Source organism: Nannobrachium achirus (genome assembly GCF_963921795.1).
Source record: "Nannobrachium achirus genome assembly, chromosome: 23".
Lineage (NCBI taxonomy): Eukaryota > Metazoa > Chordata > Actinopteri > Myctophiformes > Myctophidae > Nannobrachium > Nannobrachium achirus.
In genome coordinates, this window is record NC_137830.1 from 51,565,672 (window position 1) to 51,591,775 (window position 26,104).

At 43.3% G+C, this 26,104-nt stretch overlaps 1 protein-coding gene across 1 annotated transcript in view; it reads left to right on the forward strand.

The window, feature by feature from the left end:
* cacna1c (calcium channel, voltage-dependent, L type, alpha 1C subunit) overlaps positions 1-26,104 on the forward strand; it is a gene marked incomplete at both ends in the record, with an annotated part of 341,751 nt that overhangs the window by 229,001 nt on the left and 86,646 nt on the right. The window contains 9 exons of the mRNA XM_080754433.1: positions 3,238-3,439; positions 4,559-4,679; positions 8,190-8,304; positions 11,390-11,522; positions 17,181-17,238; positions 17,955-18,087; positions 20,475-20,604; positions 22,901-22,960; positions 25,811-25,917. Of these exons, the coding sequence (XP_080610559.1) occupies positions 3,238-3,439; positions 4,559-4,679; positions 8,190-8,304; positions 11,390-11,522; positions 17,181-17,238; positions 17,955-18,087; positions 20,475-20,604; positions 22,901-22,960; positions 25,811-25,917 (1,059 nt within the window). The remainder of the gene's footprint in view (positions 1-3,237; positions 3,440-4,558; positions 4,680-8,189; positions 8,305-11,389; positions 11,523-17,180; positions 17,239-17,954; positions 18,088-20,474; positions 20,605-22,900; positions 22,961-25,810; positions 25,918-26,104) is intronic.

A 26,104-nucleotide genomic window follows, 5' to 3' on the forward strand; every position in this document is an offset into this window, starting at 1 on the left:
TCTGTAATAAAACATAAGCTGTCTTCTCGGATTTGTGGTCTCTCCTGCTCTATCTTTCATAATATAGCAGACTGTAGTTTCAAATATTATACTGTACGTACGTGGGATGTTGCATAAGAGTACATGTTGTGAATACTGTATACACAGGGGACGTACGGTACGTACTGGTGCTGTCTGAGCCCGGCGTTGTCTTTTGCGTTACTTGCATGGAGTATGTTTTAGGCTTTAGATACCTAGATAGATAGATAGATAGATAGATAGATAGATAACTTTATTATCCCAAGGGGGAAATTCAGTTGTCCAGTTGTAGCACAGCAGTATACAGTTATTTACAAAGTTACAGAGAAAGAAAAAAGATAGATAAGAGGAAAAAACAAGAGCAGTACAGTACCAATAAAGAGAAGGTGCATCAATAGAGGGGGCGAATAATATATAAGTATATATACATAAAGTGTCTTACAAAAAGAGACCGGAGCAGTCAATGCTAGTTAGTGCAACAAGTATCTCACTGTCATTGTTAAACAAAGCAAAAAAAACTCAGAAAAGAACAGCTCAGATAAGAAGAAACTAGGAAGCGTGTCACCGCAAGACATGAGCACTCTCCCTGGAAGGTCCTTAGGGGTCAAAGTCAATACAGCAATAGTTCCGTCAGTCTAAGTTAGGAAGGAAGTCCTTTTCAATCGTCCGTTATGTGTCTCGTTGTACAGCTTAAGGGCAGCCGGTACAAAAGATTTTCCTAATCTCTCGCATCTCCGTCCTGGGTAGGCAAAGCGGTAGGCAAAGCTGGGCTGCTCATACAGTGAGTTTGTGGTGCCTAGCATCGATTGTAACCCACAACATTAAATTAAATGTGAGAGCTCTACCGACTGAGCTACCCGGAATCAAGACCACGATTCAACACCACATCTTTAATGACAAGAGAAGGGAATGGGGAAATATGGAGGGAAAGGGGGGGCATATACTGTAGTGGCGCGGTCGGTAGCGCTGTCGGCTCACAGCTAGAAGGTCTGGGTTCAATTCCTGCTGGGGGGCGTGTTCCCTCCTCCGTGCCATCAGTGCCCTAAGTGGGGGTAGGACAAAGGGCCTTTCTGTATTTAGTTTGCATGTTCTCCCCGTGTCCCCTAAGGTAGGTACCCTCACATCCTGCTCTCTGGAGGGGAAAGGCACTGGTTGGAATAACGTGTTCCTTCCACACGCTACGTCCAACCGGGGAAGCTCCCCCCTGTCAGGTGATAAGAAGCAGCCTGCTCACTCCTCAGTTCAGGGCTCTCCCCAGGTTGGCAGAGGGAGAGCAGAGCCCAGGATTAGAGCTTAGGCAGCTAGTTGGCACTGGGTGAAAAATGGTTACAAAATGACCATGTGCTGTGTTTGCTTATTGTAAATCACTCTGGATTGAAACCCATTTAGGCCTAGAATGATTGAATGCTTTAACCAGTGAAAAATAGCAGATATACAAGCTCACAGCGCGGCACCGAGTGCCGCGCTGCCAAGCTTGTAGATCTGCTATTTTTGAAAAAGTCATGAAAATGTCTGCAAATCTTTGAATATATGTATTTTCAAAGCGAACGTTTGTAGGCCTAACTCAAATTTTGCTTCTGGGGGGTCCCTGGAACTAGATATTTTGGTCCGTGGCCAAATAAATGTCATTGTGGGGGTCCTTGACATGAAAAGGTTTGAGAACCACTGACATAGTGGTCTCTCAAGAACAGACTAACTGAGCTCCAGTTGAGTGAAAAGGACCTTTTCTTTGACGATGGCTGGCCAGATTGCTGACATAGAAACACAGGTTTTTCAAAAAAACCTTAGAAGGATTCAAAAGACACTTATAGAATCGGGTCAAAATTCTAATTTTCACAATTTTTCAAAAATAGCAGATCTACAAGCTCAAAGCGCGGCACTCGGTGCCGCGCTGTGAGCTTGTATATCTGCTATTTTTCAATAGTTAAAGCATAAAATAATGATACACCATAATGTGTACCCGTTCTAAATGGATTAAGAGCGTCTGCTACTAAATGCCCAAATTGTAGGAACAACAAAATCAGTTGAACATCACTGTTGTTGTTGTTCCACAAATGGAAAAGTCCATTCATTTTTTCCATAGAGATTTAAGGAAAATATTGATATTAATTGTTTTAAGCCTGGAACCACCAAGCCACCCAGGCTCCTGGTATTCATGACCACAAAACATTTGATTCTGTGAATAATAATAATATTTAAATATTGTGACCGTAGGTCGCATTTAGAATGAATATTTATGTCACGCATTAAAGCGCATATCTTGGAATGCCCATATATGGACATGTTGTGTAAGTCTCATGTGGTCTATGATGTCAGACATCTATGATGTCAGACATCACTCATCTCCATATTTGGGAAAATATGGCCACATTTGGGCCACATTTTGTCCAACTCAACCAACCAATCAGGTCTGTGCATTTTTTTGGTCAAAGTTGATCCCATGCGCCATCGCTCGCCCTGCAGTCTGCCGTCACCCAGGTGGATACGCACACGCGCCCATGTGCACGCGCCCATGTGCACGCACCCATGTGCACGAACGAGCCCATGCGCACGCGCCCATGTGCACGAACGAGCCCATGCGCACGCGCCCATGTGCACGGGCCCATGCGCCTGACATCACCCTTAGGGCAAGGTCGCTCCTCGCCCTTAGGGCGTCTTATTAGTATACTATACTATATTTAAAGGACAACTTTGTTTTTTTTACAACAAGGGTTCATATTTTAGATGGTCATTAGAGAAAAGAAAATATAAGTGTTAAAATGTTTTCATTTATTGCTTTCTATCGTTTTAGTGATTTCAACGATAATGATTTGCATGCATGCCCCCAGGTTGGGGCCATGCATGCAAGTGGCTAAATATGTATTTTTAGACACAATAAGCCCCTTCCCAAGATGCACCGCAATCTTTCATGGGCAGATGTGACTTATGGGGGCTGGTGTAAATAGTAACAAAGAAATTGCCGGATTATTGTGTCTAAAAATACATATTTAGCCACTTGTACGCATGCCCCCACCCACTAAAATCAAAATAGTAAAATCGCTAAAACAACAGAAAGCAGTAAATGAAAACATTTTAACTCTCATCTTTTCTTTTCTCTAATGACTATCTAAAATATGAACCCTTGTTGTAAAAAAACAAAGTTGTCCTTTAATAAATACGCTTTTGTTTTGCGGTTTTGGACCATATATGTGTTGAGGTGTTGGCGCCCCCTGTCCTCAGGTACTGGAACTCCCTGTCCAACCTGGTGGCGTCCCTGCTGAACTCGGTGCGCTCCATCGCCTCCCTGCTGCTGCTCCTCTTCCTCTTCATCATCATCTTCTCTCTGCTGGGCATGCAGCTGTTTGGAGGCAAGTTCAACTTCGACGAGACCCGGCGGAGCACCTTCGACAACTTCCCCCAGTCCCTGCTCACCGTCTTCCAGGTAGGCAGAGAGTGTGTGTGTGTGTGTGTGTGTGTGTGTGTGTGTGTGTGTGTGTGTGTGTGTGTGTGTGTGTGTGTGTGTGTGTGTGTGTGTGTGTGTGTGTGTGTGTGTGTGTGTGTGTGTGTGTGTGTGGGAGTGAGAGAGTGGACAGATGGACAGACATACAGAGAGACAGACAGACAGACACTCTTGCGCCACCTCAAGGCCACAACTTCCAGTTGGTGTAGGAGGGTCTGCGAGGGACTTTTAGACTTCTTATACGTCTTGTTACATACTTGGAGACGTCTTGCTCTTGTTCCTCATCAACTCTTTGACCCTGAGAGTGAAGAAAGACTACGGTGATGATGATGATAATGATGGTGATGATGGTGTTCATGTTAAGAATAAAATAAGAACACGTTTATGAGACAAAGTGAGAGAGGAAAAGTTGGAACGCATGGCGTAAATAATGCAGGCTCAAGCAGGCACTCACGGTGGCTTTGAAATATGTAAAAGGCCTTTAATGCAACAGACTGGAGACATTAAAATATACAGCAATGCGTGCGGGCTTGCAGGGTACGGTGACACAAAGAGTCTCTTTGGACTTTTATTATTTATGGCATTTCTTTGGTCTGAACTCTTCCACTGTCTCTCTCTCGTGATCACTGCTAGTTTGAGGGACACCTGTTATTGCAGATGTTGTCAATCTGACCAATCGTATTTAATGCAGTGTGTGCGGTTTGCAGAGGTAGTGATCACTTCTCCCCTAGACAGGCGAGAAGTGTGTGCGTGCGTGCGTGGCTGCGTGCGTGCGTGCGTGTGTGTGTGTTAGTTTGGGGGCGGCATAGCTCAGGGGTAGAGAAACCGTTATTAGAGCACGAAGGATTCCCAAAGGGTTCCCAGTTCGAATCCGGGCTCCTCCGGAGTTAATGTCCAAGAGTCCTTGGGCAAGACTCTGAACCCCTAGTTGCTCCCGGTGAGCAGGTTGGTGCATGCCTTGCATGGTTTCCTCCGCCACCGGTGTATGAATGTGTGTGTGAATGGGTGAATTTAATGCACAATCTATGTAAAGTGCCTTGGATAAAAGAGCTATATAAATGCACCATTTACCATTTACCATGTTGTGTGTGCTGCATGTAGATCCTGACAGGAGAGGACTGGAACTCCGTCATGTACGACGGCATCATGGCGTACGGAGGACCGTCCTTCCCTGGCATGCTGGTCTGCATTTACTTCATCATCCTCTTCATCTGCGGGAACTGTATCCTTATACCATATATATACTTATACTTATACCATATATATACTTATACTTATACCATATATATACTTATACCATATATATACTTATACTTATACCATATATATACTTATACTTATACCATATATATACTTATACTTATACCATATATATACTTATACTTATACCATATATATACTTATACTTATACCATATATATACTTATATATAAACTGTATCCTTACACAACGCTCACAACCAGGGGCATAGTTCCGCCGATTTAAAATGAGCCCAATACGGAACTAAAACTTCTTATGATTGGCCGAGGGGAAAAAAAGAAGTCACGCTGGGATTCGAGACTACAGGGTTAGGAATTCTAGCCATGCGTTCTTACTGAGGATGCTACGGAGATGGATGCGCCGCTCCGACATTTTTTTTTGCATTAGGTTTAGCCATAGTTTTACTGAGGTTAAGGTTAGGGTTAGGGAGGGGTTTTGATTTCAATCGGGATTGTCACACAAAGAACACTGTTTGTGGTTTCTTCCATGTATACAGTCCCGAGAGAATGAATGCACGCGCCATTCTTTAAAACTAAGAAAGAGTCCAATGTCATGTCTATAATTAGTCCTTTTTAGTTTTTCCAAATGTTTTCTAACCTTTCTAGGGTTATGTTTTTATAAAACAATATATGTCACAGTTATTGTCCACGACATTGCAAGCGGCGCGAAGGCCAGCGGTCCTTGGTCCTGCTCTTCGCGCCCGAGCGCCGCAGGCGAGAGTGCCCGCGAAGAGCGGGCCAGGGCCGCGCGGCCGGCGGAGCGCCGCGCGAGTTACGAAGCCGTGGTGAATGTAATCGTTATATTTATGCCCAGGCCGTAAGGCCTGGGCAAGCGCACGATAAACGCCATGATCAGTATAATTTCTGTAAATCTTACCTTGATATTGGCCTTTGTTGTAGGACGAGGCTGTAAGTTTATTTAAATTTCAAGGTTTGAGTTTGTGTTCATCCCCCAGTCTTTTGTTTTAGGCATAACAAAGGGAGCCGGATGGGCCATTACTGGTTTCGGGTGTGTTTCACACCAGCTCCTAGGCATGACAAAGGCCAAGTAGGCTCATTGTTGTTTAATCACAAAGGCATTGGGGGCCTTTGTGTTAGGGATTGTGTAGGTAGAGTGTCTTTTATAGATTTAGCCCTCCTGGGTATCTAGTATCTAGTCTTCTAATCCATTCCTGTTCTTGGAATTTCCTCTCTCCAACAGTCCAATTTCTGTTGTGTTCTAGACCACACACCTTAAGGGCTTGGATCCCATGTGTTAAATAGTGTTTTACAATCAGTAAATGTGTTTCTTTATGGTTATTAATATTATAGCGATGCTGGTTAAGCCTACACGCTATGGAGTTTCCCGTTTCTCCAATATACTGTAGTTTGCAAATGTCACAAGTGATAAGGTATATCACATTTTGTGTGTTGTAGGGTATAATTTGTTTAATTCCAACTACAGTTAGGCATAGTATTTTTCACCGCCGCATCGCGTTCCGTTACCGAGTCATGTGTAAAACCAAGCAAAAAAAAAAAGTCCGTCAGCTGCCTGGTTAGCTCAGTCGGTAGCGTCGGGGACTGGTAATCCGACGGCCCGGGTTCGATTCTCACTGAGGGAGCGACCAGTACATTGTTCCCGTGAACGTGCGTTGGCGCATGCGCATTGCAATGACAAGTCTATGGGCGATAACGGATCTACCAGCTCCTGGTAGTTGGTAGTCCGACTACTGAGCCTTGGCCAAGGCATGACAGGGGTGATAACATATCCATCCCAAGGGAGGATAACACGGAAATCGGCTGCCTTAATTGACACTTTCATAAATACTTTATGGTTCCTATCGCTAGTTAAAAATTGCCTTTCAATCACGATGGTAAGCGTTTTGTGAAAATAAGGTCCCATTTATGTTAAAATTGATGATAAAGTTGCGGGGGGCGTGGCCAACTAAACTGATACTAGCCGGCTGTGTTCTTCTTCGTGTGCTGTATTTCGGGAGGCTCCGACCACATTCTCCCATGTATCCCTGCGGTTGCACGTGACCGTTGGCAGCCAATAGCCTCCTCTGGTCGCATTTCAATCTATGATGGCAACACCCATGCCAAGGACCCATATTGTGTCATTTGCGCTGCATAGAAACCAATGGCTTCGCTTTGTCCATATCTTTTATACAGTCTATGCTCACAACAGGAACTTCCCCGCCGTTCAAGACAGCTCTGACATTGAAATGTTCCTGGGCCCTGGCTTATAATCTGTGACAGAACAGAATAAATATTTTGTATTTATTTACAGAGCATCTCAAAAGTTAAAACAACATGAAATATCCCATACTCTTACCTTCAAGCACTTAACACGTACAGTATGTATAAAACACATTATCAGTTGCAAATCTTTTTTGACAATCATTAGCTAGAGAAGTCGGAGATCAAAATGACTCCCAAGTTGTACATTTGGAGAGCACGGTTCTACAATTGAAATCTTCTGTGAGAGTCATGAGAGTCACAGCTCCGATGTTCAAACTACCAGGTTGGTCGCAGAGCAGCACAGCAGGGAGGCATTCTGGGTAGTGTAGTGCAGTGATACTCAAACTCAGCTTAAAGTCCTCAAAGTCACGCATCCAACAAGCTTTAAACTGAGCAGATTGGACCTTCCGTTCCAGAGATAATTGCCAAAACATCTTGAAAGCAGCCATTGAAATTGCTGATTTTTGCCGTTTTTTTTCCTTATTTTTTTACCATTGGCTCTGCCTGACCAATTAGCATACCCAAAACAACATTGTATGCCTGCAAATTAAATTAAAGAGAGATGTAGGCCTACTGTAGCTCTACTTAACAACTCCATCATTAGCCATTTGGTAGCTAAAACGTCTGGGAATCTAATTTAAGTATTGTTTGATTTTATTTTCCTTAGCAATAGCCATAACTAAATCTGTTTTCGCAAGTTTATTTTCTGTAAAAAGCCATTTGTGTTGAATGTGCGCCAAATCATAAATAACATTGTGAAGCAATTGAAAGAGAGATGTGCTCAGCTATATTTAATGTTATCACACTTGATAGCAGGCAGACAGATAGACAACAACCCAGACATGTACATTAGTTTGTTTTAGTGTTTGTGTGGAATATGCTAATTGCACAGAATTATTATAAAAGAAAGAAATTACTTTGAAATTACTTTGATTACAAATTGTGTCATTGACAGAATATAAACGGAATTACAAGCCATAAAATAATGTGCATTGCACTTGTCTTAAGTTATGTGGAAATAAAGCAAATAAAAGATAAGTTATCAAGTAATGTTATTTTATCAACCGGCCCGCGGCCCCTTGACATTTTTGTAATGTGGCCCACCGGTTCAGAAGTTTGAGTATCCCTGGTGTAGTGTGCTGTGTACAACCACAATCACAAGTCAAGTCACAGCTTTTGCTCAAGAACTAAAAACATACAGTATAAGTAATCCTGCTGTTGTTGGTCAGCTCCTACCTTAACCCTCCGACCAGACATTCTACTGAACGTCTTCTTGGCCATCGCCGTCGACAACCTGGCCGACGCTGAGAGTCTGACCTCCGCCCAGAAAGAAGAAGAAGAAGAGAAGGAAAGAAAGAAACTGGCAAGGTAATGGAGAGAGAGAGACAGAAACAGAGAGAGAGAGAGAGAGAGAGAGAGAGAGAGAGAGAGAGAGAGAGAGAGAGAGAGAGAGAGACAGAAACAGAAACAGAGACCTCCTGGTTTTGTCTTCATCCAGGATTATCTCTCTATGTTTATTTGTCTTCGTCTCTCAAACGTATGTCATTCAGCAAATAGCTTTTTGAAGCGGTGAAAGCCGCTTCCATGGAGTGGCTTTGTGTGTCCCGTACATGTCCATATATGGTCATTCCAGTCCAGAATGAACAGGTTTTATCTGTCCCGTACATCCAGAATATGTGTGTCCCGTCCGTCCCGGTCTGATGATTGGATGATTAAAAATGTCCAATGAGACCATACTTTGAAGCTTCACATGACAATTCTTTTTTTTTTTTTTTTTTTTTTTTTTTTTTGAAAAATATGTGTGTCCTGTGCGTCCATGATTGAGGATTGGTCAAGCTTCACATGACAATTCGGCCCTCCAGATAAAATCATTCATTCAGAATTCATAAGAATATAGAACTAAAGCACAGAAAGTATAGATCTAGAACACAGAAGAAGGTATAGATCTAGAACACAGAATGTATAGATCTAGAACACAGAGTTCATAGCTCTAGAACACATAGAATAAAAGTTTGATTGATTGAAGACTTTATTAGAAGTTTGCATAGGAAAAGGTACAGTTTCATGACGGTACAGTTCACTGGTACTAGGTCTACTAAAAGGAGATCCATGAAAAGACTAAGCTTATTTCCACAGGAAACCATTTAAGTATCTCATATAACATTGAATGTCAGACAAATAGAACACAGTACTATGCAGTAGATATGTAAAGAAAATAAAAATGAGAGAACAAAAAAAAAAGAAAACAGTAAGTCTAAACAACCAGTAAGTATATACAAAGAAGGGGCAGGGGAGGGTAGGGTTGGGCTAGGTTAGTTTTTTTTTTACCAGTTGCGAACGGCTGCTGCCTGTAAGTGGTTTTTCAGGGCAATTTTAAAGGATGCTAGTGATCCACACTCCGTTCAGTTCAGTTCACCGCTTCACTTCGAAGCGAGGTTTGATTTTTAGAGTGTATGATGTGAGTTGTATTAAGAAAAATACACTTATCTGTACTTCATAGGATGTGCCCAGGATTTATTTGATCTTCGGAATGTATTATCTGGTAGGCTTCATAGGCCTGCTTAGCCTATAATACTATTTATACTATAAATATTAGGTTATAACTCGATAATCGACGGTCAAGTCAGTTTTAAATGCTTTCTAACTCAAAACGTATTTGGCATGTGTTTCCATTCCCCGTGTGCACATAAGGAAAATGTTGCCAGCACCAAAATTGCAAACTATAAGGATTATTTTCAAATTGTTCTGTGAGCTTGTATATTTATAGATGTTCTTTATTCACAGAATAAAACTATCAGTTAACAGCCATTATAGTTCACTTTCAACTGAAGTCACTGGGCAGTGGGCAGGTGTAATGATGGCTACAAACGACACGTAAAATACATTAAAATGGCAACAGCAATATTGTACATCATGAGAACAAATAAACATACTGTAATACGGTATGAATAAACAACCTAAGATAACAATACTTATTATGAATCATCTCCTTGATGGATTCAGGAAGTTAAGCTCACAAAACAAAACACCCCCAGTGCCTTGTGGGTAAAAGTGCTGCTGTTTTTTGATAAGAGGACGTGTGTGGGGTTGTAATGCAACAGTATTTATTTATCTATTCATTCATACTGTCAGTCATTCACTTAAAGGAGTAGTTTCCCCAAACATTACATATGTTCTATCATTGACACACGCCATGACACTCCTGAGCCAATAATTGACGGGTGGCTGCTCGGTAGCTGCCTGTTAAGCCCCTATCATAGTAGGCACCGCGGTGAAAAGCTATCCACCGCGGTGTAGTCTTTTCAAGTCATAAAACTACAACGTTGCGTCATTCCTCGCGGTGAAGAGCTTTCCACCGCGAGTCCCGACACATGTCTCTGTTTTTACTTTCAGACAGATAGGCTCTTCCCCCCTATCACTGATTGGTCGATCTAGAGCAGTCAGTCACGGTGAATAGGACTCCACCGTGACGGACCATGATGGCCTCCACTTATTTTCTGACTTGAGGTGGAAAGCTTTCCACCTAAAATTTGCGGTGGATAGCTCTTCACCCTGGACTCTGATAGATACCTTTATTATCCCAAGGGGTAACATCAGTAGTCTCCTACTGGAGAGACAGGCTGGAATATTTTTAGGAATGCGGCAAAAAACTAAAAATAATCTCCATGTATTCAAGGCTTCATGGCGTTGTGTGTACAGTAATTGATAGATAGTTTTTTGGGTAAACTACTCCTCCCCCCTCAGGGACCCCTGGGGGGTCCTCAGAGTTACTACAGGGGGTCCTCCAAATCTTTGTGTGATAGAAACTTTTTTCCCCCCTTTTTTATATTAACCACTTGAACCCTAGTGTCCATATTCTGAGAACTTTAGCCAAAAATAGCAGATCTACAAGCTCACAACGGCTCGGCTGCGAGGCGTTGTGAGCTTGTAGATCGGCTATTTTCGGCAATGCACTTTGGTGTAGAGGGGAAAAAGAGCAGACTAAGTACAGAGTGAGAGGTAAAGTTTATATTAAGTATTGATGGTTCAAGTGGTTAAATATCTGAAAACACAAATTGACATGAATCCAAAATACACTGATGATTGTGCTGTCAAACAATGGAACTATATGGAAACTATGAACAGGTTGTGGGGGTCCCTGCTTCATCTCTCTCTCAACTAAGGGGTCCCTGCTTCATCTCTCTCTCAACTAAGGGGTCCCTGCTTCATCTCTCTCTCAACTAAGGGGTCCTTGCTTCATCTCTCTCTCAACTAAGGGGTCCCTGCTTCATCTCTCTCTCAACTAAGGGGTCCCTGCTTCATCTCTCTCTCAACTAAGGGGTCCCTGCTTCATCTCTCTCTCAACTAAGGGGTCCTTGTCCTGAAAACGTTGAAGACCCCTGCTTTAGAGCAAGTTCTCATAAATAGAGTTTCTATTCCTGCATAAAACTACAAATGATGCCACTTTCCTCAGGACGCTCAGCCCAGAGAAGCGATGCCATAACAACGACAAGCCTCCGTTGGAGGAAGTGAAGAGAGAAGTGAAGAAGGAGAAGATCGAACTGAAGTCCATCACTTCTGATGGAGAGACCAACACGGCAACCAAGGTACACAACATGCCACGCACACAATATACACACACGCACACAATATACACACACGCACACAATATACACACACGCACACAATATACACACACGCACACTAGGGCATTCACCAAATATTCCAATATCAAAGTCACTATTCGACGCTGTTCACCGAAATCGAATATTCGCTTATTTTTTTTTTTTTTTTTTAAAGGTGTGAAAATTATCGCGTTAACTGCGGTAATTAATAATTTTTATTAATTGCGTTAAAATTTTTAGCGCAATTAATCCAAGAGCAGAACGACCTGCAGTGGAACACTGTCTGCGGTGGAACACTGTCTTACTGTAGCCTATAGCGCTGCCACTGCTCCTCCTCCACCCCCCCTTCCCTTTCTACACACAAGCATGTCACTCTGACTGCAGCAGCGAGAGACGGAGGAGAGCTCAGAGCTGCGGTTTCAAAGTGAAACAGGATTTAGATCGTTCACTGGAATAATACCTGATCATCATCATACAATACATCTGAAAAATATATATTCTAGCCTACTTCTACCTCTGTTCCTAAAATCCGCGATGTTGTTAGGGTGCTGGGCTGCTGGCCTGGGTGCTCCAAACTTACTTGGATCAGATGAAAGACGCACGGCACTGCCAGGCATGACATTAGCTTAACGATCGATCGCCTCGTTGTCGTTGAAAATGCGCATTTGACCCAGGCAATCAACAGCCCAACATTAATGGCAGCTGTTACAAACGCTTGTTTTCTCTGTCTTGTGCACGTGTGTCAGCTGTTTTATCTGTAACCTAGATGTCAAATAATTCTGTGTTGTATTGCAGTGGTTCTCAACCTATGGGTTGGGAATCCTAGGGGGATCCCCAATTTTATTTCGGGGGGTCCCCAGATGTTAAGCTTAATGTTAACATTGTTTTCTCACTCAACAATAAACAGACCAACATACAGTATAGGTGTGGCATCTGCACATTTCTAAACTGACAAATTAAGGGCTTTTTACTAGGCCTATACCATACCTCTGGTCAAACATTAGTCAAATTATCAAATATTAGAGGCAGATATTCTGAAAATAGCAGATCTACATGCTTGTGGATCTAGATCTGCTATTTTCACAAGCAAACAGTCAAAACGAATGTAATGCCAACTCCTACAATTCCAAGTGCTCGTCAGGGTGTGTGGTGTGGGGGGAGGGGGGTCCCCAGTTCAAATATGATTATTTTGGGGGGTCACAGCCTGAAAAGTCATGTGTAAGCCAGTGTTTTAGACGTAGCCATGGGCCTATTGTATAAATATTTGCTATTGCTACACAATAAATGGTAAGGTAAAAAAATGCATAAAGGGTAATAATAATAACAATAATGATAATAAACATATATATAGGCCTACATATTGTATGATAAATCTATCTTTAGCTTGCCATTACCGCAACAATATACATAAAGAAATGGCATATTTTGGACATAGTTCGATTCGTGATTAATCATGATTAATTAATTTTTGAGCTGTGATTAATCTGATTAAAAATTTTAATCATTTGACAGCCCTAATTTTTTTGTCTTTAAAAATACTGTATATATATTTCTTCTTGGTTTATAAAGCTTGGCTAGATAGTGAAGACTGTAACAGGGAGAGCCCGGGGGCTCCCCTGAAAGCAGTGTGTAATACATTTCGGACAGGAGGTCTCCGACCACAGAAAAAAACAGCCTTAACCCTCACGATGTACACTTTTTATGTCACAGACAAGACAGTTAAGGTCCTCAAAAGATTCTTACGAGACTACCTGTCCTACTCTGTCCAGAGAAACGTACTGATGCTCACCACTAAAGACTAAAAATATGAAGTGTGAGCTTTTATCAGTAATGTAACAGCCGTGTGGAATTCAGATACTCACAGATGGGTATTGCTTCTAAAGAAGACAAAGTCAATTTATCCTTACAGCACTTTATTTCTCCTTACCGAAAATGAGGCTTTTTGGAAGTTTAAAGCTTCCTTTTATTCACTCAGTGGTATTACACATGTGCATTTAAAAATACAAATGCAAATACAAAAATAATTGGAAAGAAATCAATCAGGATTTACCAATGCCTTAAATTAGGCTTGTTCTAAAAATAATTCCAAATTTAGATTTAAAAGCAGGAGGTTCCATTAGATTTAGATAATTCCAAAAAAGTATAATATAGGCACCAAATAGGTTTAATCTCAAAATAGAGAAATGTACCTCTTTTAATGTAAGTCAATTTTACCTTCATCCATGTGGAACCAACTGCTTGAGATCTGACCAAGGTGCAAGAGAAGAATCCCCAAAAAAGAGCGCAAAGGGGCAGAGGACCAACGGCAGGGCATAAGCCCTCCGTGTCCTCCAAAAATCCCCCAAAAAGCCTAAAAGATGCTCTGGTGTGAGCCGTTATATACGATGGTTCGATCTCAGGGAAATTCCCCAGACATATGTATGTGTGCGTGTGTGCACGTAGGTGTGCACACTCACAAAGGAGCTTATCTTGCATCTTTTTCAGACATAGACATATGCTGAGGTATGCAGAATGCGCTGATCAGTGATGAAAATAGACATGCATGTCTCGAAAATACAGGCTGTATGTTCCGTACACAGTGTATGTAGTTCAACCACAGGAAATGCATAACCACAAAGAGGCTTCAAAGGCTTGCAAAGTTTCCAGTGCACCTGCAGTCATTTCAACCAGTCAATATCGTTCCTTCTTTAACCAGGCCAAGTGATAATAATGAGCCTGTGAGTTGTTCAACATAAATTACGTTCTTTAACATTTTCACGATGTCCAACAATAGGAAGAACCCTGACAAGCACTTGGAATTGTAGGTATTACATTTAATGTGACTCGGTTACGCAGATAAATATTGTGAAAATAGCAGTTCTACATGCTCACAGAGGCGTTGTGAGCATGTAGATCGGCTATTTTCACAATGTTCGCCTCTTGCTTACTTAATATTTGACAGTTTGGTCAGTCCTGTCGAATAATCGACTATTCGAATACTTTGAGGTCGAATAATTCGAATACTAAAAATCGCTATTCGTGAATGCCCTAACGCACACCCACATTTAACATCTTTATTTGCGTACACATTTAACAAGAAAGTCTTGACCTTGGGGTCTCGGTGGCGCAGTTGGTAGCGCCGTCGCCCCACAGGTCCCGGGTTCGATTCCCGCTGGGGACGGCGTGGGCCCTGGGAGGCGTGTTCTCTCCTCCGCGTCATCAGTGCCCACACCCTATAGGTGGGGTTGGCCAAAGGGTCTTTCGGTGTGGAGTTTGCATGTTCTCCCCGTGTCACAAATAACATGCAGTAATCCTGGTCTCTATACTGCCTCCCCCTGGCCAGCTGGGGCGCCTGATGGAGGGGAAAGGAACTGGTTGGAATAACGTGTTCCTTCCATGCGCAACGTCCAGCCAGGGGAAACTCCCCCTGTCAGGTGAAAAGAAGCAGCTTGGACTCCTCGTGCATTTAGAAGGAAGCATGAGGTCAGTCTGTTGCTCTCCCCAGGTTGGCAGAGGGAGAGCAGAGCCCAGGATTACATTAGATAATTGAACCTGGGTGAAAAAAAAATGGGGGATAAAAAATAAAAGATCTTGAACACAAACAATAGTAGATATGCAATAAACAATAAATGTTGGAAACAGAACAAGTGTTTCAGGATACATGAAGCATTGCCTCCTCCCAGTGGCGATGCGTGCCCCAAGGGACCGGACCTTCGGGGACGCACCCCCCCCCCCCCCCCCCCCCCCCCGTGCGTGCACATGCGCGCAAATTGTATGCCTTTTTCATTCTTCTTTTTCTTTTACAAAACTGGTTAACAATGAACAGCAGACAGTACAAGGCAAGCACGCTGGGTAGGCTTAACCTAATTAGCACTACACAGTACACACATACTCCAAACCAAGACTTTCAAACCAATGCCAATATAAGGATTAAATAGATGTGCGCTGCTGACAGACAGAGCCACACAAGACACAACCAGCGCAACCAATCGAAACGTCCATTTAACATAGCGCGCTTTACAAAGCAAAACGCACTGTCCACCATCATGTAACAACACTAGCTATCAATGTAAAGAAAGACCACGTCCAGAAAGACCCACATTAAATAGACAAAAACAGGCCTAAGTGTATCAATCGGTCTTTCAATGTTATGTGAGATACATAAAGTGGTTCCTGTGTAAATAAGCTGTAAGGTTTACTAGGATCTCCTTTTAGCTGACCAGTGATTTGTACTGTCATGAAACTGTACATTTTCCAATTGCAAACTTCTAATACATTCTTCAATGATCAATCAATGGAAATTAAATGCACAGCGGCATATCCAGCAATATAAATTAATTCAGTTTCTCTCACCGATGTTGTTCACTTGAAGAAAAGAAAAACATCCTCCTGTCCTTTTGTGTGAATTTCTCAAAGATGGGTTCATAAAGCTATCATTCCTTTTAAGTTCTGTCCATCTTTTCATAAAACAGTCTTCTTGAAAAAGGCAACGATAATAATAAATCCACAGCGTTCACTCCAGCTGCAGCCATGTCGCGTCTGTTTACTTTACAAGTTTCACGTGTAGTGCATAGTGAGTGTGAAACATGCTTGTTGTTCCACTCCAAGTCCCGGAAAAGCCGTGTTGTGATTGGCCAGTAGTCACTTAACTCATTCTGATTGGTGGTTGAACGTGGGTGTTCCGTATACCCGAGACCAGAGCCCTCAAAATATGATTGGTTGATCAAACTGACAATCCACACCAAGGCTTGTATTATGGGGAACTGGCTCAGGGAATTCTGGAAGACCTGCGCGTGAGGGAGAGTAATCTGCGCAGAGACTCTGTTATTTTGGCTGTTATTTTCCCCAGCACACAAGCACTCCCTATGCACAGAACTTGGGGAAGAAACAACTACAACGAGTATAGCGAGCGAAACAGTGCAGTTTAACAGATTACCAACACAAATAATTGTAATTATTTTAATAAAAATAATAAAAAATAAAAACATATTTTTTATTTAAAAATAAAAATATTATTTTCTTTCTTCTGAGGATCCCTGGGTCTTCTCTGAATACCCTGAAGGTCCTGAAAATTCGCCACTGCCTCCTCCATATATGGTGACACACGCGCGCGCACACACGCACACACACACACACACACACACACACACACACACACACACACACACACACACACACACACACACACACATTTGAAATGTTTATTTATGTCCACATAAGCAGAAGTACAATAATTCCTCGTACAAAGGACATAAACAATATCAGTGCAGTCAGATAATCAAGGAAAACTGCCAGTTACAAAGTGCAGGTAGGGCAGAACATTGTTACACACAATACTGTTGGCATAGATGTCAAGCACAGCAGACAACAATCATGGGTAAAGATAACAACGCCTCCTCCAAATGGAGCGACTTCCTATAATAGCTGATACAGAGCAGTACCTTGCTAATTGTTTGGCTCTCCTTTTGGGGAGGCCGGCCATTTGAAGGCCCCTTACAACCAGCTTGTGCACATGCCCTAGGCTCCCAAAGATAAAAACCAAGAGTTTACATCTGTAGCCTAGCTGAGCGATGGTCTGCTCTAGCACACACTGCTACCAAACACATGCATGTATGACTCAAGTGAGTGAAATAAATGACTATAATCTGTCTGATCTTTCAGATCAACATGGATGGGGACACAGAGGAGAAGAATCCCTATCCTGCCAACGACTACATTGGTAACGTGCACACGAACACACGCACACACACACACACACACACACACATACACGCACACGCACACGCACACACACACACACACACACACACACACACACACACACACACACACACACACACACACACACACACACACACACAACCAACCGTACCTGTGATCTTCACGGTGATGTGTACTGTACAGGGTTCCCACGGTCATGAAATTCCTGGAAATATTTTGAAATTAGAAAAATATTTTTCCAGTACTGGAAAAGTTTTGGAATTGATCAAGGGTCCTGGAAGGTTCTGGAAAAAATATCCATGCGTTGTCTTTGGTTATTGATTTTGTCAATCTGAAATGACAAATTAAACTTTGGCCAAATTGTCAAATATTAGAGGCAGAAATTGTGAAAATAGCAGATCTACATGCTCACAACGCCTCGCAACGCGAGGCGTTGTGAGCATGTAGATCGGCTATTTTCACAATAAAAACGTGTTATACAAAATTCCTCTACTCTTAGTGCTCGTCAGGGTTCAAATATGATTATTTCGGGGGTTGAGAACCACTGCCATACACTACCCGTCTTTGGGCATTGCGCATAGGAGTAAACGACTCGTTATTGAGCTGAATTATATTATATTATATAGTCCTGGAAATCGGGTTAAATATTCTGGAAAAGTTTTGTAAAAGTTTTGTAAATGAATGGGTAAAGATGTGTGGGAACCCTGACTGTAGGTTCCGATGCGGAGGAGGAACCAGAGATGCCGGTGGGCCCTCGGCCGCGGCCGCTCTCCGACGTCCAGCTGAAGGAGAAAGCCATCCCCATGCCGGAGGCCAGAGCCTTCTTCGTCTTCAGCAACACCAACAAGTAAAAGAAAAAAACCTCCCTCCTCGGAGTATGGTACCGTCTTAGTATGAGCATTACATGAAGATAGATCGGTTGACAAATGGGTGAAGTTGTCCTTTGCGTTGGTTCCCAGTCCACCATGACCCAAAGGGTTAATTAAACGTTCGCCCCGAAGCCAAACTAGTGAAAATAGCAGATCTACAAGCTCACAATGCGTCGCTTCGTGCTGTGTTGTGAGCTTGTAGATCGGTTATATGGAATTTCTTAGATTACTTGTGACCCATAAAGATTTCTTCCACGACCCACGAATGGGTCCCGACCCACGTCTTGGGGAAACAGTGCTTTAAAGTTATACCATGTAACTTTATTTATAAAACAAATCTTAAAATTGTCCTAACTGTTAAATCGCTAAAGTTTTAGAACACCCACTCCGTTATTTTCAGCTTCCAAAGCCTTCTCTTTATATGTTTTCTATGATCCTGACCGGGGCCCGGTTTTCGCGGAAAAATTACGTCATCATACACTACCGGCCAATCACAGCGAGGGTTATACACTGCCGGCCAATCACAGCGCATCTTGAAGTGGGGTCGCTATCACAATAGGGCGGCCATATTTGTAGGCGCCCGTGTGTCTCCATACTCGGGTGAAGGAGTCCGTTTCTCCGGAATGCCTGAACGCACAGGAACCAGGGACCCCTCTAAAGATAGATCTCGGCGAGGTGGAGGCAGACGTGGGGGTGTGAGGCCCGGTCCGCGGCGAAAAACGGCCGAAAGACGCGGACACGACCGCGGTTTGCTATAGAGCTACTGACCACTAGTTGAGCAACTTACACAGTATAGCTTTAAAGACCATTTGCTCAACTACTGCAGTCTGACTTGTAGTCCTGTGATGTTATTTCACTCTCCACACACCGTTTCACATCAGATCTTTCTCCTTCCAGTGTTGTTTTTGACAGCAAATTTTGATTTAGTTTTAGTCCTAGTCTTTTGAATAAAATGCCTTTTAGTTTTAGTCATAATTTAGTCACCTGAAAAGTTTTAGTTTTAGTCTAATTTTAGTCGACTAAATATCATAAGATTTTAGGCGACTAAATCTACAGTTGTAGAAAACAGAGAGTAAGGAGTGCATCTGTTTGGCTGTAGAGTAAAAATCTCCCAGGAAAGGTGCTCTTTGGTTGTCAGGTGACAAAATTGATGCAAAAAAAGTTAGACCAAGGCAGTCTTGAGGGACAGTTAACACTTATGTTGCTATGATTTTTTCTCTTCAATGTCCCACGTTGCCATGGTTACCATAGACTTCCATGTAATTGCGCAATTGTGTAAAAAGTGCACGCCCATGCCTAGCTGATGCACCACGTGTGTGCACACTGTTCACAGCTTTCAAACAAAAAAAAGTCCGCTTGGAAATCCGTTCAGGCATTCATGATTTATGGGCCATTATGTTTTCTTCAGATGTAAACAAACATGGCTGCCATGTTTGAAAGAATGGGTTGGTATGGGGGTTAAACATGCAATTTCGCGATCGCGATCATGCCTAATACATTTCTGGAGATCCAAAAAATGTTTTTGAAAAAAAAGCTTTTGAAAAAAAAAAAAAAATCAAAAACGGCCCAAACTCGGGAAACTCGGGGTTGGCACAGCGTTGGTACCAATACAAACTCGGGAAACTCGGGGTTGGCACCAGATGTGTTAAAAAGTCTTTATTTTAGGGCTAATGCATATTGGCAAGAATAACTTTTTTTTTTTTTAGCCCTAAAATAAAGGCTTTTTAACTGTCCCTCAAGAGTGCCTTGGTCTAACTTTTTTTTGCATAAATCTACAGTTGATTTAGTCGACTAAAATGTATTTTGGCAGGCCTTTATGACATAATGGCTGATTTTACACTTGGTTGCATGCTGAAAATAGCCGATCTACAAGCTCACAACGCATCGCGCTGCGGCGCGTTGTGAGCTTGTGGATCGGCTAAATTTCAGCATGCAACACCTGAGAGCAGCCAAACATAAAATGATTCTCTTCTCCACCAGCCGCTCCCTAACGTTTTAGTCTAGTTTTATGTCATGACAGCGTAGTTTTTATTTCGTTTTTATTTCGTTTTCGTCAGTGAAAAAAACGCCGTCGACAAACATTTTTTCGTCATAGTTTTAGTCGACAAAATCAACACTGTCTCCTTCCCTTTCTCCCTTTCCCTCCTCACTCCTTTTCTCACTCCTTCTTTCTCTCTCTCTCTCTCTCTCTCCCTCCCTCTCCCTCCCTCTCTCTCCCTCTCTCTCTCTCTCTCTCCCTCCCTCTCCCTCTCTCTCTCTCCCTCCCTCTGTCTCTCTCTCCCTCCCTCCCTCCGTCTCTCCCTCCCTCTGTCTCTCTCTCCCTCCCTCTCCCTCCCTCTCTCTCCCTCCCTCCCTCTCTCTCCAGGTTCAGGGTTTTCTGTCATAAGATCGTCAATCACAACATCTTCACCAACCTCATCCTCTTCTTCATTCTGCTGAGCAGCATCAGCCTGGCCGCTGAGGACCCCGTGAAGAACAACTCCTTCAGGAACGAGGTGTCACGCATGCACACGCACACACACACACATGCACGCACACGCACGCACGCACGCACGCACGCACGCATGCACGCACACACGCACACGCACGCACACGCACACACACACACACACACACACACATGCACACGCACACAAACACAAACATTTAACATCTTTATTTGCGTTCACATTTAACAATAAATCCTTGAACACAAACCCTAGTAGACAAGCACAAACTTGGGAAACGCGACAAGTAACAAATGTTTCAGGGCACAGATCACGGGTACAAGAAGCATGGCCTCCTCCATGCCCAGATGGTGAATGCCAACTATCACAGACACTAAACACAACTCAGGCCAACGCCTCCCTCAGCTCTTGGATCGGGCATTCTTCCTGCCAACCTGCAGGCCTCTCACAACTGACTTATCGACCCTACCAAGGCTTGCAAATATGAAGCGGTTTTACATTTGTAACAAGCTGTGTAATAACATCCTTAAGGCGTTGGCGGCCGTACTTTAGCACCTTGCTAAGACTGTGGTCGAACGTACGTACCATTTCCAAGATGGTCACACGCACACACACGCACACACACACACACACACACACACACACACGCACACGCACACGCGCGCAGCACGCACACGCACACGCACACGCACACGCACACGCACACGCACACACACACACACACACACACACACATGCTGAGAGACTGGATTGTGGTACCATACTTGTTAGGCCCACAATTACCCACGCTGCATTTGCTACACTAAGTGGATTACAATCAATGTCAATGGTGTATACGTACCAGAGAGAAACTTAATCGGATTTTCTCTAGAGTTCTATAGTTGATTAACTTCATGTTATGAAGACATGACATGCCCATAATGACCCATTAAATCTGTTTATGAGCCATTAATCCCTTTTTCTTTTATTTTTTAAATGTTTTATCACTGATGGCTGAATATATATACGTGCATCTGTCTATTTAGACTAAGTCTAAAGGGGAGCACACACTGGACGCGGGCGGCTGCGCAGCGTCGCGTTGCGGTATCGACGCACGCAAAGTGCCGGCGGAACCCCAACTGGATGCGGCGCGCTGCCACACAGCACATCCATTTCCCCCGGTGGGGAGAACCATGGGAGAACATGTTCACCGCGCGGCAACGCTGGAAAAATAGAACTGCGGCGTATCGGTGCGGCAGACGAGGCGGCAGACCCGCGGTTGCGTGCGTCTGACGCCGCCGGTGTGGGTTAGTTCATTAAAAATAACGGGGCCATATTTTTTACTCGCCGCTTCCGCGCCGCCTCCGCGCCGCCTCCGCGCCGCCTCCGCGTCCAGTGTGTGTTCCCCTTAAGTCAGTCCCATATGGGTCTGTAACTCGGAGAGTGTAGAAACGCGGGTCCATTTGGTTCCATTTCTACCCTCTCAGTGTTAAAACACACTGATGATTTTCCTGTGTAAATTGGGCTCCCAGAGAAGACATTTCATCAAATGGGTCTGTGGTCTAAACTTTAGACCACAAACCCATTTTTCAGATGCATTGGACTCTAAAGCATATCAAACTGGGGGTCCTTGACATTAGAATGTACGAGAATCACTGCTATAGCCGTAAAATTCTTCTCTTATGGGAGTCCCTGCCGTACCTTTTCAAAATGGGGCGTCCACGGGCTGATATGTGCGTACATACAGACCGGTTTGTATTCAATTCCACACGCTCAGAGCAGTGGCAAACACCTTCATCAAATTACAGCGGCCCACACTTGCAACTTGCAACTCAAGTCCTTTCTTCTTTTTTTTTTACTAAGAATAGAGGGCTAAAGTGCTTAACCCCGATTCTATAAGTGTCTTTTGAATCATTCTAAGATTGTTTGAAAAACCTATATTTCTACTGTATGTCAGCAATCTGGCTAAACGTCGTCAAAGAAAAGGTCGTTTTCACTTAACTGGAGCTTATTCTGTTCTTGAGAGACTACTATGTCAGTGGTTCTCATACTTTTTCATGTGAAGGACCCCCAAAATGATATGCATTTGGCCGCGGACCCCCATCTCAAAATATTTAGTTCCAGGGACCCCCCAGAAGCAAAATTTGAGTTGCAAACGTTCGCTTTGAAAATACATATATTCAAAGATTTGCACACATTTTCACGACTTTTTCAAAAATAGCAGATCTACAAGCTCGCAGCGTGGCACTCGGTCCCGCGCTGTGAGCTTGTAGATCTGCTATTTTTCAATAGCTAAAGCATTCAATAATTCTAGACCTAAAGTGGTTAAATACAGTTCAATATAACTTCGTACTTGTGTCTACAGATCCTGGGCTATGCAGACCACGTCTTCACTGGACTCTTCACCATCGAGATCATCCTGAAGGTAGAGTTCAGTGTTCATACTTACAGTGCTGATTATCCATGAAGCACAATGCACGCTTTGGTAGACGTTTGGGTTGTGTACAGGGACGTGCTGGCCATTGGGAAAAGCGGGACAACTCCCGAACGGCCGGTTCATTCCTGGCCGGTCCAGGCCGGCCATTAGGAAAAAAATACAAATAAAATGTCGGCCTTCATTCCATTTTGGGGGCTGGGCGGCCAACAAAGTAAATCGTCACTGTCGGGCAGAAACCTCGTATCTCCAAGTTTCAAAGTTGTACATTTGAAACTTGGAGACACTACAAGCACACCGCGAGGCGTTGTGTGCTTGTAGATCGGCTGTTTTCACTAGTTTAAATCATTTTTAAAATGATAAATACAAAACAAACGGTTTTGGACATACAAGGTTTCCACCCGACAACGACAAAATATAACTCATGTAATTGGCCCACTGGCTTGTCACTTGTCATGATCTGAAATGGCAAAAATCTTTGAGTAGCAGCAGCGCTATAGAGAGAGATCTCTCTCTATAGCGCGCAATGAGGGCCTCTCCAACTCTTTTTCCCGGGCTGAATCAGGGGCCCAGCACGTCCCTGGTTGTGTACGACGTTCAAAGGCAAAGATGCTCCTTTCAATACCTGAACAAACAAAGGCTACAGTGTGTGGGTTAGGGTTAGGGTTACCCTAACCCTAACCCTAACCCTAACCCTAACCCTAACCCTACTACAGTGTGTGGACCTGCTTCACTACCTTGGTCATCAGTTCACTGTGAGGCCAGCACACTGCCCCAAACAAACAGCCCCATTCTCACCCCCTCTGCTTCACCCTCCCGACGCGTTCCCAACTCACTTTCTGCTTCACCCGTGCGACACTTTGGAACGGTAGCGTCGGGTGGCTGGTAAACCCTTCATAGCGGTATCGAATCTCGCTTTGGGAACAACTTTTTTTTCTTTCTTCTTAGACCGCTGGCCATACCCACACTTGACACAGTAGGCATACCCAAAGCGTCCCCTCGTCCGACACAGTACGGTACTTGACAGGGCGTCAGTTGTCTGACGCTTTGAAGGTGAGAATATGTTGAAACAAACATGCCCCAAACTGCCCCAAACTGCCCCAAACATAAGTGTGTGCGCTGGCGTGCGCTGCTGCACTATGATCAGGATACGGAACGAACTGGAGTTCTGTTTAACGTGTGTGCTGTGCTGTGTTTAGGCTGACCTAGGATCAGATTCAGGTCCGTTATTAGCTGCGAGTCAGCGACATGAAGAATGGCTGTGTAACTGTGAGATGATAATGCTGGTCTAAGATCAGACCCCGTTCGTACATTTGCCCATGTTAGTACACTTCGCCTTAACGCTACGTCGCCAAAACGGGATTTCCCTGATGTAACCTCCATATATTGGCTGAGATGTCTTCAGTACTTGAGACAAACACGAGTGAAGCGTATTCTGAAAATGAATGATTGCGACCGAAGGTCGCAGTTTACCATGAGAAATGTCACAGGTTGTCCGCGTATAGACATGAAGCTGTGTGTGTATACATTTTTACAGTCTATGGGTTGACACATCACTGTGATATCACAGGTGACATCACCTATATGGTTATTCCCCAGAATCCCTTTTATGCCCATATATGAAGATCCCTGATGTCATCGATATATATCACTGGCCAGATGGCCAAGACATGGACCATATATAGATGCGTGGCTGGTTCAGATAGGGATCTCCATGTATGGGCATAATATTGAATGTTGTGATGTCATGGGAACCACTCTAACAGAATCTCTTTTATGCTCATATATCGATGTCATTAATATTAAGCCCATAATCTAACAGGACTTAATATAGGGGAATGCCCATATATGGAGGAAGACAGTCCATATCTGTGCGGCTGGTTCAGACAGGGATCTCCATGTATGGGCATAAAAGGGATGTAATATATACAGTACATGGATCTCCATATATGGGTAACTGGTCCGATATACAACACTGGCCCGCATGTCGCCCTGAGGCGTATTACTAGTATTCTACTCAATAGACCATATTCACACCGTGGCCATCTTGGATCACATGACTTCCTGGGATAGCAGCCTGCATTACAAACCATTGTGAACAATGGAGCGATGGTCCCAAAATATGAGTTCTATTCAACCAATTTATTTTGACCAAATTGACAAATGGGCAGATGACAACATCAACATCCCCAAAATGATTAAATAGAAGGGCTACAGTAACTGGATTGATTACATCCATGGTAACGATATTCAAGGTATGTAACCTTACTGTGTACCAAGACTTGCTATCTGTGCAGTGCTTGCTCCACTATCATATTAACTATTTGTTGTTAGATTGTTCCTGATTAATATGCAAAAATCACAATACAGTAATATTAACTATATGATGGCAGAGCAATTAAGCACTAGTCTGCATACTGTAGCAAGTCTTTGTACAGAGTAACACTGCAACCTAACTACCATGAATATTGTGGATACACCCTTCTATTTAATCCTTTTGGGGATGTTGATGTTGTCATCTGCCCATTTGTCAATTTGGTAAAAAAGAATTGGTTGAACAGAAGTCATATTTTGGGACCATCGCTCCATTGTTCACAATGGTTTGTAATGCAGGCTGCTATCCCAGGAAGTCATGTGATCCAAGATGGCCGCGGTGTGAATATGGTCTATGGAGTGGTGTTGTGTTATGTTCTAACTTGGACTTTTGCTCGGTGTGTTTGTGTGTGTGTGTGTGTGTGTGTGTGTGTGTGTGTGTGTGTGTGTGTGTGTGTGTGTGTGTGTGTGTGTGTGTGTGTGTGTGTGTGTGTGTGTGTGTGTGTGTGTGTGTGTGTGTGTGTGCAGATGACAGCGTACGGAGCTTTCCTCCATAAAGGCTCATTCTGTAGAAACTACTTTAACATCCTGGACCTGGTGGTGGTCAGTGTGTCTCTCATCTCCTCAGGAATACAGTGAGTATTCAAACCTTCAACCCTCGTTGTGTCTGGCCATTTCTGCCATACCTTTTGTTTTTGTTTAATTTGAGCTCATATTGATTGTTATAATAATTATTATTTACTTCATAGTTTTTAGACGATGCGAGTGAAATTGTTTTATATGCATTAAGGGGCAGTGGCACATTTTTTAAATCAGTGTTTC